This window comes from Dermacentor andersoni, chromosome 2 (assembly GCF_023375885.2).
Source record: "Dermacentor andersoni chromosome 2, qqDerAnde1_hic_scaffold, whole genome shotgun sequence".
NCBI classification, from domain to species: Eukaryota; Metazoa; Arthropoda; class Arachnida; order Ixodida; family Ixodidae; genus Dermacentor; species Dermacentor andersoni.
In genome coordinates, this window is record NC_092815.1 from 170,173,885 (window position 1) to 170,186,101 (window position 12,217).

Sequence of the window (12,217 nt, forward strand, 5' to 3'; positions counted from 1 at the left end):
CGCTTTCAACGAGGGGTTCCGGGCTTGAGCGGAATAAACAAATTTATTAATTTATAATAAACAAACTTATTAATTAATTTAGCGTATCCCTTCATTTCGTTTCATGCATGAAAGCTCAGTCTATCGGCTGCACAAGCAACACTACAGCGCAGCACTAGGCTGTGCCGGCAGCCTGTCAGTTGCTAAAACAATTTATCAACACACCAATTAGATCAAAGACCACGAACATGACGCAAACCATGCAGTCACTTAGCTTCAAGGAAGTGGTACAACGACCGCTATTTTTTATTTAAAAAACTTTCGGACAACAGCGCTCTTATGGGCCGATGCCCAAAAGACACCATGTGACATATTGAATTCATCGGAATTTTCGCTGCTCATCAACGCAATGCAGTGAAACCAACAAGTATAATTTAAAACTACGCGTACTGGTGGCGGATGGTGCCGTGTGCGATACATCCAAAACCTGTAGTTTACTATAAGGCCGCATAATTTCTCAATAGGAGCGTAAAAATCGCTTACAGTATCAGGACAAAAGCTTGGAGAAACCAAGGTTCGCGCAGGTCGCAATCATCCGCGTATAGCTCTGCATATATCACGCTGAAAACAACGACAAGCGGCGATGTCCTGAGCGTCACGCCCGGTACAAGATTTGCACATGGTTGCACGATAGGCACTTGCAGTTCCATGCTAGGCGTTCAAGTGGCGACTTGCACATAATACAGCTCTTCTTTCGCCACGATTAACGCTAAACAAACGAACCACGTTGCGAAAACGGGTTTGACGTTAAATGTCGCTGCAGGTCCCACAATATGGGCGCCACATGTCTAAATTTCACTGCCACCTTTCCCGGGACGCAGCGGCGGCATTATCGCGACGCTGCCAGCACGAAATATCACGGCAGGCTACAACCTGCGTATCTGCAACCATTCATTTTGCACTTATTGGAGCCTAAACATCACGGTCTCCAGTGCGAATGCCCGGTGCGGGAGATGTCCCTATGGGAGATGTCCCTATGGGAGATGTCCCTATGGGAGATGTCCCTAGTTGTTCTCCCGCGAGCGAAGGCGGGAGCGCTGTTTCAGGATCTCGAGCATCTTCTGGCGCTTCTCCTCCATGAGGTTGTCGCGGCGCTGGTGGACGTAGTCGCGGATGTTGGGCAGGCCGGAAATGACGCAAGCGGAGAGCGCCGAGCGGGACTCGTTCATGTCCGTGGCCTCGTACCACTGGTCCGTGATCGGGTCGTAGCACTCGGCGAGGTTCGTGGTGCTCTCGCCGTTGAAGCCTCCGATGGCGAACACCAGGTTGTCGATGACCTGCAACGCAGAAGAGTTGAAAGGCGTTTGCGTGTGCTGTTTGAGGCTGTTAAAGCGCGAGAACATGACTACAGAATGAAAGAACTGAGAACTGGACGTCGCCGTTTGTGGTTGATACGATACACTCTTGATACGACACTCCTATGCTACCAGCGTACCGTATTACCTAAAATTGCTGCCAAAGGTAGCGCAAAATCCATATTTGGAGATAAAATAGAACATATTATGGGTGACCAGTAGTGAATGTTGGAATTGCGCCGGTTAAAAACAGCATGCACACCAAATTACTCGTAGACTAATTCAATAATACAGCACTATAAGTTCCAGAGCTCTACTAGCGCGTTTTACGAGCCACGTTGGAAGATTGCCCAGTGTTCTAAAGTACTCCGACGAGACACATAACTGACATTCGAAGGGAATAGGGGCATCTTATTCGTGATGTGTGGCCAAAGCTTCAAGAGCCTCGGTTAACTGCAGCTTTGCAAAAAGAGCATCACTTACCCAAGGGTTCGAAAGCCTTATACGACCATTACCAGCTATGTCTCCCAGCGTCCCGAAAAAGCATGACGCTGCATCAAGTTTATATTTTGGGAAAGCCAGAGGCATTTTAGGTGTGATGTGTGTCATAACTTGAACGTCTCGGGCTTCATTGTAACTATAAGGAATCACGACTACACAATCGTTTTCTGCTTATTTTTACGCGTTACACAAGGCACGCAGTCGATTTTCCTCATTCCCTCGATCAGCTAAATTAGAGAAACCATACGATTCATTGCACGATGTCCATCATCCCACATAGTACGGTAGCTCGCAAAAAAGCAACCTAAACATTGACATTACACGGAAACGCAAGAAAGAAACCGGAATAAACAAGCGACTTGTGTTAATTTCCTAATGTTTAACTAGAAGAGAGGAAACCTTGCAGAGGCGACTAGGAGACCTGTAACGGCCGTCTCCCCAGTTATAACGAAAACGAGGCCCTTAGCATTGCAGTCCTTGAAAGAGAAGATACAGATCGACAAACGGATGTTCTCGCAAAAGTGGCACGTGCGACTCCTAAGATTAAAGAACAGTTCTTCTAAAATGAAAATAGTTCCTTTTTATAAAACACAAAGCAAATACAGAAATGAAAATAAGTCTACAACGGTGTACTTTCCCTTTCACTAGCAATGACTATACACAAAACAGAAAACACTGTCAATCTGTCAAGTTACTATATTATAATTCAGTTTATGTGTACGTGAGTACCAGATTATTTGGTTAAAACACTGTGATACAACTAGAACGGAATTTGTAAAAAAAAAATATGGAGAAACTCCACTAGAGCAGTTAAGTGTGCGTAAGCATTGTGCCACTTGCTCATCCCCATGAAACCCAGTGTCATTATCAATATTTTCAAACTTGATCTGACAAGCATAAGCACTCATCAGCATTTATCAGTTGTTACCAACCTTATCGCACTTTATCCGACCCTTATCAACTCTAATAGACAGTTATCGGTCGTTTTTAACCTTATCACAATGGATACAATCCTTGTCAACCCTTATCAGGCCTTATCAACGATATCAGACTTGATCTGACACTTCTCAACCCTCATCGGTTCTTTATTAACCTTATCATAATTTCCCCAGCCTTTATTGCTCCATAGCACCTTATCCGTCCGCGTCGAAACATTTTCAACCGTGATGAGGCCCATTTAACCCCTCATCACTCCTTATCATCTTTATCAACTTCTTGGCTACTTATCTGTATTGACTGAGCGACGTGAAGTGCATAAGCCCTCAGAGATCGGTGGCATTTCGGTCCGTGAAGGAACGCCCCAATGAAGCTGCATTTCGCGACCACCGAAATACATCGAGGATTCGGAATGTCTGACCCTAAATGTTGAGCAAAATCAATGTTTTCCTGATTTCTATAATGCTCCAAGTCAGCTCTACATGGGGTCTTAAAGATGGCTTTTATTCCACCATCACTAAATCTTTCAACGATACCAACGCTTTCATTATGGTTCAGGTACAGGATGTTTCAGCGAACACTTATAAAACATTTTTAAGAATTCCTGTGGTCAATAGCACAATTCTAGATCATGAGCTTGTCTCCTCGAAAAGGCCGAAGTTAGTTGCACAATAAACTGAAATGCATAGTTGACTAATTAACAAAAATGCACTAATTAAGCTTTTTCTAGTTGCTTTACGACACATATCAAATTTACAAATTCTAGCCGGTGAGTTCGCAAGGCGGATCCACTTGAATATAATTGTGTAGATGACCCATCTAGAAGATACGCACCGCCAGGCTTGCGGTAGAGATGCACGGTCGTTCCACTTAATTTCTTAACAAAACGTTGTTTTGCGCATTGAAGCACGTTCAGGAGTTATCTTGAAACTGGTATCATCCTGGGAATTCGTTCCAAGTGGATCCGCCCTGCGAACTCCCAGGCTAGTATTTGTAAATTGCAATATGTGTTATGAGGTAATTAGTAAAAACTTTAATTAGGTCTTGTTAATTAGTCGATTATGCGTTTCAAATGTTTGTGGAAGTACTGTCCGCATATTCGAGTACACCAGGTCATGGACTAGAATCGGGCTATCTGTCACAGGTAGTTCTTAAAATTTTTGTAAATGTTTGTATAAACATCCGGTATATTCTCCTTCGCGAGCGCGGATGTTCATTCCGGTGAGTAAAACACTCGGCTTCTGAGTGTTCGAAGCTCACCACCGCCAACGCTCTTTTTTTTTCAAATTTTCCTTTAGGTCTTGAAGGGGCAGCGCAAGACGACGAAGACAGAAGGCAGGAACCCACAGGACAGCGCTGAACTTACAACTAACTTTATTCGAAGGCATACAGAAACGTATGTACTACAACCCTTAGTCACATGCTCTCCCATCGATGGCGTCATTATCAGTGCGCAGGCTAAGACACAAAATCCTGTAATATAATGTTACACTATGAGGCGGCTTAAAAATTCAAATTCACTGTCATACAGATTTAACGATGGCACGCTTACACAACGCGACCCTTCTTTCCTGATATAGTAGGCCTCGATAATCTTCCTCGTAGTCTGATTTCTATGGGCGGTAAGTATTGTGGTGTTTTTATAGATTGGAGTGCACCCATGCACAGAGCAATGCCGCGCGACATGTGAGTAGGCATTACCTTGTTAGGGGAAGAGAACACAACCTTTACATCAAACCTGCCTGCTACTTCGTAAGTTACAAATGCTACTTCTGGACGCCAGTTTACTTCAAATCACAGATTATTTATGCATATGTGTATGTGTTACCAGCCCGTGACCTGCATGTTTTCGTCACGGCGCAAATAATGCGCCGTGGCTGCTGGTATTATGAACGCGTTACTCCACTCGTTCAGTTATTAAGTAGATTTAGATATGCGACGCCATTCATGTATTAAACAAGTCACGCTTTGCGAAGTAGAAGTCCGAGACCTAATTCTGTGTCGAATTACACGCTGCGTACCTAATGCATTTCTTTCACTCGTGGCCCACTACTTTTTTGCTCGCGGATGCTAACGGTGAGAGAAGTCTAGACTTCGTAGTGTTGCCCGCTATGTATGAAACGGACTATAGTATTTCCGAAGTGTGTTACTACTTAAGATGAATGGCAGGTTGGGCGAGTTGGTGGTTTTCCATAATGTTTAAAAAGCAGTGCTAGAGACGCACACCGGACAACCGGATAGAGGATGGGACACACATGGTGCTGACAGCGCCGTGTCTGTCTATCTCAAGTTAAGAGGCATGTGCTGTAGACAAAATACATTTGGCGGCGTCTCAGAAAATTATGAACATCGAAAAGCAAAAAGGAAGAATTACGCAGCGATACCTGCAAACTCCGAGCTAGTAAGTAGGTTATACAGCGTAAAGCACATACCAAAAAAAAAAGGGACGTCTGACGTGGTCTCCTATTCTTTTTGATTTCCTGACATTTTCCGTTAACAGTCAGTTCAAACTTCCTGTTCAAAGTCCCCAGATCAGTTTCTCCCGTGCGCAATATGTTTTCGAACCACATTGAAAGACTCTTGCCACCAAATACAGCGTAGAAAATTTGCCTAGGTGACATGTAAAGCTAAATAGAAGCGCCTGCTGCGTACTTTTAAAACGAAGGTTTATATGGCTGGCCGAAACGAAAATGCGTCTGTCCTCGCCTGTGTACAGAAAACAATCATCATCAGCAATGGCTCGAGCGTTGTCGCCTTCTTCTAGAGCTAGGTCGCTGGCGCCCCTCGGCGCAACGACAGGAACACGCTCGTGCCACTGCTCCCGCGTTAGTCGTCGTCCTCGTCGTCATCTTCCACAGCTGGTGCCGCTGCAGCTCATCATTGCTGCGTAGAATTTCTCTTCTGTCGTCGTAAGGGGGAAGCCGCGTTTACAGAGGTATGAGCCATTGCCTAAGGAGGTATATGAGCCATTCATTGTCTTACGTGACGGAGAGATTTAATTTTGAAGAGTCGCAAGCCTCAATGCCGGGCGGATGCTGCTAACCACGCCGCCGAGCAAACTCTAGACATCGAACGCAAGCGACAACGGTGGACGGCGCGCATATCGTCACCGACGTCGTTCTCTCCGTTCCAGCCGAACGTGTGTGTAACTTCATTGAAAAACACAAAGACGTAACCAATAATCGACCAATAATCGAGAAAGACTTTAATGAACCGTCACGATTTACCCAGTGATAAACACCGGGGCGGCACGTTTCAGCCTCGCTGGTCAATCATCTGTACGGAGTGCTTGGGCGGTAACTGTTCGTTATTGGCAAGAGATCATATTGAATGAACTATTGATTCGGGAGCGTTTTACAGGGGGGGGTCAGCCGAGCTCCGCCAACAGGAGATGTTGCCGAAAACACATCGCCCACCTCGGCATCGCGGAGAGCAGTGGTGAGTGCCCCCCTTTATAGGGAAGATCGCCGCCGGTGCGAACAGTGCTGGAATGTGCTGACCAGCTGTCGGGATCGCCACTTCACGTTTCGACTGAATTCCCCTCAACGCTGGGGACAGCTGTTCCTTGTGGAGGGTGCTTTCGCCGACATCATTAACAAGCATTCACATCGCAATGGCTGCTGTTAAGAAGAGTGTGGCCTACGCCGAGATCACCTAGTGAAGCATCGTCGTGCCGAGGGCCGAGGCTCTAGTGGAGTGGGCCGCAAATTCGAATACGACTCGCGAGTGTTTTGCACCACGAAGCCGATAGATGCCGTCGCGACGTCAGAGAGGAACGAAGGCGACGCGCTACCGAAACGTCCGAGCGACTCGCTGCGTGTTGGGAGGCGTGGCGGTGGGCTAAAGCCTAGGCACGCCGAAAACGAAGCAGCTCAAAAACGCGAACCGATTGACGCCTTCTCGTTTTATCGAGCACGTCATCTTTCACGCCGCGCACAATTCCTTGTGAAGGAGTGCCTGCGGCTGCTGCTCTACGAGAACAAAACGTCGTCACAAAGTAAGCTGAACGCATGCGCTTAGGAACGTTCAATTCGGCGCGCTCACCGTCACAGCGAAGTTGCTTCTCGGCGTGTTCATGTTGGGCAGCGTCGTCCAAATGTTGGTCTCTGGGTTGTACTTCTCCGCCGAGCAGAGTCTCGCCGTTCCATTGAAACCGCCCACGGCGTAGATGCAGTCGCGGAATCCAACGCAGCCGACGCCGCTGCGTCGGAACCGCATGGGAGAGATGATGGACCACTGGCCCGAGCGCGGGTCGTACCTCTCGGCCGAGCTGAGACACTCGCTGCCGCTGAATCCGCCGGTTACGTATACGCAGCCGCCCAATGTGGCGGCGCACGCGTCGCTACGTTGCATATGCATGGGCATGATCATGGTCCACTGCGAGCCAGCAGCATGCGTTTGCACACACGTCCGAGTATTCGCGCCCTCATACGGACACTAAAGACAAAAATTACTCGAGCGGTATTAGTACGCTATGCACGACTCTTCTAAGAAACAAACGAAAGGCCACTCTGGTCTGGAAAGGAGGCTTGACAGCGACGTCATGGTTAATCGCTGCGCTTTAATTGCCTTGGCACTGCGTTCTAACAAAAACTTGGAGGACGCTTAAGCTTCGCCTTTAATAGTGGAACGCGACCGCATTCTAAGATCCCTGACAGGCTTTCACGCTTCCCGGCAACTGCAGCTTATGTAACCCTAATGTGTACCGGGAAACGCTGGCGGCCAACCGTATGCACGAAGGCGAGCTTTCTGGTAGAAACGTGGTCTCTTGCGTGGGCTGAGGATGCGCGGAGTCGAGCGCCATTTGGATGGTGGTGGTGCAAGGAATCGAGCGGGGCGCGCCGCTCTGAGAATGGTAGAAACGCTAGAAAACGGGTTTGTGTTTGAGTTTCCGCGCAGCAGAAGTATGTTTTCTCGTATACTCGAACTACAATCCGACGCTATCATGTCTGTAGGTTGTGTGTAAGTCGTACTTTAGGATTTTTCTGACGTATTTTGCTTTCAGAAATTTAATCAGTTCAGTAACACCGCAGACGGAGAGCCTGCGCGGTTCGGTATGAAAGGTTTGGAATGACTTTCTTTTTTTTCTTTATTGCGATAAAAAAAAAGTCATTCCCAACCTCGCATACCGAACCGCGCAGGCTCTCCGTCTGCGGCAGAGGCGTTACTGAACTTTTCGCTCACAAGACGATCGGCGCCGGACGCCGGAAGTCGACAGCGGATTTTTCTGCGACACGGCGCCCTTAACGCTGTCGCGTTAATACGCCACTGAATGTTCGCAGCACGCAGCACGCGAGGCTACTCCTGCTCTTCTGGGCAGAAGTAACGGTGCCTTGGCCCATACCAGGCGTTTCGAAACGCTGTAATTTTATTTAGGGGCATTACTCCTCGTGCGCCGACGTTAGCGCCCCCTACGCGGAACCATAGCTAGGAGAAGGCGCTGGAGTCATTAGCGCCACCAGCGGCGTTGCAGGGGTGACATCTCGACGCTGTACGAGACCAGTCCATTACTCAGCGCCTAGTGAAAGAGTGGGTAGGCTAGCCTAACGGTCTTCTGTCTTCTTTTTTTTTTTGTGCACACGATATATCATACACTCAGCAGCTCAGCAGCAACATGCTTACAGCGCGAAGGCAAAACGCTGGCCTCACTCCACCGCCGAGGCGATTGAACGCAGCGTTACGGATCGTCCACCTCGCTTCGTCGTTTTCGCAGTCAAACTCGCAACACGTATCTGTATAGAGACCCCCTTCCGCGCGCGATCCTCTCATGCGCCGGGAGTAGGCCAGCATGACACGAGCGGCGGCGGCGACGACGGCGGGAATGCGCCCCTATAGCGACCGTATAATTCCTGTCACACTGAAAGCATTCAATCAGGCAACTTCGTCGGGCCTATTCAGTGAGTTTTCATGCGCCTATTTCCATCGGCATAAAGAGCTGAAGCGGCACCCTTCAAAACTTTAGCGTGCCGTTGAAGCTCGTGTCTGCAACGGGCTACATATGGAGAGCACTGGCGCCGGCGTCGTTCGAATTGCATCACTTTCACGTTATTGGCCCTAATATTGTTTTGCAATTTTTAATTATCTGGCAAGAGATAAAATAAGATGGAATTCTTCATGACTCTTCTTTGCGTGCAGCAGTTGTTAAAAAATCTGAGGAATATTTCAATGATGTCTCGTAATCCTGGACATTGCCCCTTCTGCTATGTGCTGAAGTACACTACAGTGCGCCAGTGTTACTCAGTGGGCAGCATTTAAAAAAGTTAAAGTTCAGAAGGCCGTCCGAATGCCAACAACTTTCATCTAACGACGTCGAGAGGGTACGCCCTTTTAGAACATGCGTAATAACGGCGCTTAGTCGCAACGTCATTGCTGCGTTATAGCGGTGTTTTAGTCAGGAACCAAATACTGATTAACGCAGCATGAATGCTACGAAAAAGTCGCAGCTTCGCCTGAAAGGCGATAGCAAGTTAGCGGTCAGTTAGCTATACGAAGTAAGGATAGTAGTTTTGTCGGCCGTATAAACTAGCAAATATAAGCGTACTAACTTAATTAACAAGCTTGTTGTCACACACGCACAAGCAAACATGAACGCATCTCACTCGGTGACCACGGAAACTCGCTGTAAGAACGCTGGAGGCAGGGAGCGTGGCAGCAGCAGCGAGCGACGTTACCTTTGGGCTGCCTCTCGCTTTAACGGGAACTAAGCGTCCAGAACACAGCGCGTACGAAGCTTTGAACCTTCCGAGCACCTAGACTCTGTATTCAACGCTTTCAAGTTATCGCCATTGGGCTCTACATGGAACATCACGGCGACGGAAACGGCGGCAAAAATGCTCCTGGAGTGTCCATATAGTTGATATCGTAATAAAGGTGCCGTAAATAAGCATGTTATTAGTAGGGCGTACCTCTCGCTGTTGCTAACTCAAAGTTGCTGAACTTCGAGCGACCTTCTGAAACATGGTTTTTAAAAATGCTATCCAATAAATTACGCGGGTGAATTGCGGTGAAGTTCGACACATGGCCGCAGGAGCATTCTCCAAAATTATTGGGTATGCAAGGCCATAAAACCAGATCAGGGCCACTTTGGCGTTTCAGTATTATAGCATTTACCTAAGATACTAAAACATCTATACAAGACATCACGGTGACTGAAAAAACTTCGCCTGGAGTGTCCATATAGTTGTTATCACAATGAAATGGCCACACCAATGAAATCGCTTTGTAAGTCCATTCACATTCCGCGTCCGTATCTATGGCGATGGTTGCTTTGCAATCTTGCGTAATATGAAAGCGTGATCAGAATTTAGATCGCAGTAAGGATAGTGTTGTTCAGGCGTGGGTGGAAAGGTGCTAAAGGCGGCTACTGTACCTGGTTTGTGCGGCGGTCAAACCTCTCGGCTGTGTTCTGCCTGTTCCGACCGTCGTATCCGCCCATGGCGTAGATGATGTCGTCCAGTACGGCTACGCTGACGTAGCACCTAGACAGAATCGTGCAAGTTTCGACTTCTAAAATATAATGGTTTTTGTCTTGCGTCGACAAGCCTTGCTACCCCCAAACACGCGCAGGAAATATTGCATCTATAGAGTCATGGATAGAATTGCGCGGTGCCTGTGAAATACGCACAGCGATGCGATTTTGGTACAACGCCAGAAATACCTCGCGGGTTATCGTTGCAGTGCGTGGACCCTGTGAAACACCCTGTGAAAAGATGCTTGTAGGAGGCAATTTTTTTTTTTCAAGAGCATTCTCGTTTCGCTTCGGTATTATATGCAGCACTTAGTACCAAGCCTCTAGAAAAAAAGCTCACCGAGCGTGGTCTGCTGTATCTCTGACCACTCTCGGTGAGCTTTTTTTCTAGAGGCTTGATACTAAGTGCTGCATATAATACCGAAGCGAAACGAGAATCTGGCAGGGAGCTCCTGAAAAAACTAGGCTGCGCCGATCAACTTCAAGAGATACAGATGACCGAAACAATTCCGGATGAGTATCGCAACACACTAAAGGTAGCACCCATACCCCGGAACATGGATCCCAACCTACACAAAGCACTCAGAGAAGCGAGGGCTGAATACCCACAAAAGACCTTAGCACCCCAAGAAACGACGGTATATGTGGACGCAGCCACATACGCCAGAGCAGCGGGGCAGAGCAACAGCAACGCGGTAGCAACGGTGATCAATTCGAACCTACGCGAGATCACCAGCGCATCACTACAAGGCTGTACGATAGTCGAGGCTGAAGAAGCGGCCGTCGCTCTAGCGGCAGCGGAGGGCTATCGGTCTAAACGGTCTCTAACAATCCTTACAGACTCGCAAACAGCGTGCCGCAACTACCTACGCGGCAGAATAGGGCACGGAGCACTCCGCATACTCCGCTTCGGAGACCACATAACACAACGACAAACAAAAGAAGAACCAATTAGGCATACGACAGTATGGACGCCGGGACACACGGGAGTGGCAGGGAACCAAGAGGCGGACAGGATAGCTCGAGGGTACACTTATTACCGAGCATCCAACGTAGGCGACCTCGAGGAGACCGAACCTGTACCCCAAGACTATTCGGCAATAATAAATTACTACAAGGGCTGCAGAAAGCGGTATCCACCACCGCACAACTCCCTTAGCAGAGAGGACTCTGTCGCGTGGAGGCAGCTACAAACGGGCTCGTACCCGAACCTACACGTACTCAGCAAAATTTATCCCACACTATACAATGACAAATGCCCCTGGTGCCACGAAACACCCACGCTGTACCACATAACGTGGGCATGCCAGAAGATAGACGTGGTACCCGTTATACCAAACCCGAGTGCGGAGCAATGGGAGGGAGTGCTCTCCAGCGATCGCCAGGTCGACCAAGAAGGTCTGATTCGGCGAGCACAACTGGCAGCAGCATCCAGCGGAGCCCTGGACTAAGGGCAACCGACCGTTGTGCTAAAAGATGGACGATTCCATCTGAAGACCGCAGAAGACCAGCGAATCTAGAGCTGATAAAGTTTTTCACTCACTCACACTCACCGAGCGTGGGAAAAAATTCGCGCTGCGAGAATGTCAGTATTTCTTGACCTGCAACGTTCATTACTAAGTTGCTAAAAACTGCAAGCACCACTTATTAAGACACTTCTCTCGTTGTCTTTCCGATTCGCTCACCGTCGTTCCTTCCACATGATGTCAAGGTGAGAAATACGTAGGTGATGGTTTCTATAAGACATAGTGCGCGCCGGCTTCTAAGGTTCGCTGCTTAAAAGCAAACACATTCGTGCGTGTGCGGCGTTTGTCTGGACGAAAAACACGGTTAAAGGTACCCACGTACTTTATGTGGCAGCGTTGTGTGATTGATCACAGCTGCCGTCTGTGCCTCGAACACAGGGTGTTCTTATGCGTTAATTTAATAGTGGATTCGGACAAGGATGCCATAAGGAGGTTTCATCTCCAGGCGACGA

General features: G+C 48.1%; 1 protein-coding gene across 1 annotated transcript in view; it reads right to left on the reverse strand.

The window, feature by feature from the left end:
* Positions 1-254: 254 nt before the first annotated feature.
* The window catches only part of LOC126540890 (kelch-like protein 10), a 28,114-nt gene continuing 16,151 nt past the window's right edge, over positions 255-12,217 (reverse strand). Inside the window, exons 6-8 of the mRNA XM_050187713.2 lie at positions 10,141-10,249; positions 6,816-7,148; positions 255-1,316 (exon numbers count right to left, since the gene is read on the reverse strand). Of these exons, the coding sequence (XP_050043670.1) occupies positions 1,044-1,316; positions 6,816-7,148; positions 10,141-10,249 (715 nt within the window). The 3' untranslated portion in view covers positions 255-1,043. The remainder of the gene's footprint in view (positions 1,317-6,815; positions 7,149-10,140; positions 10,250-12,217) is intronic.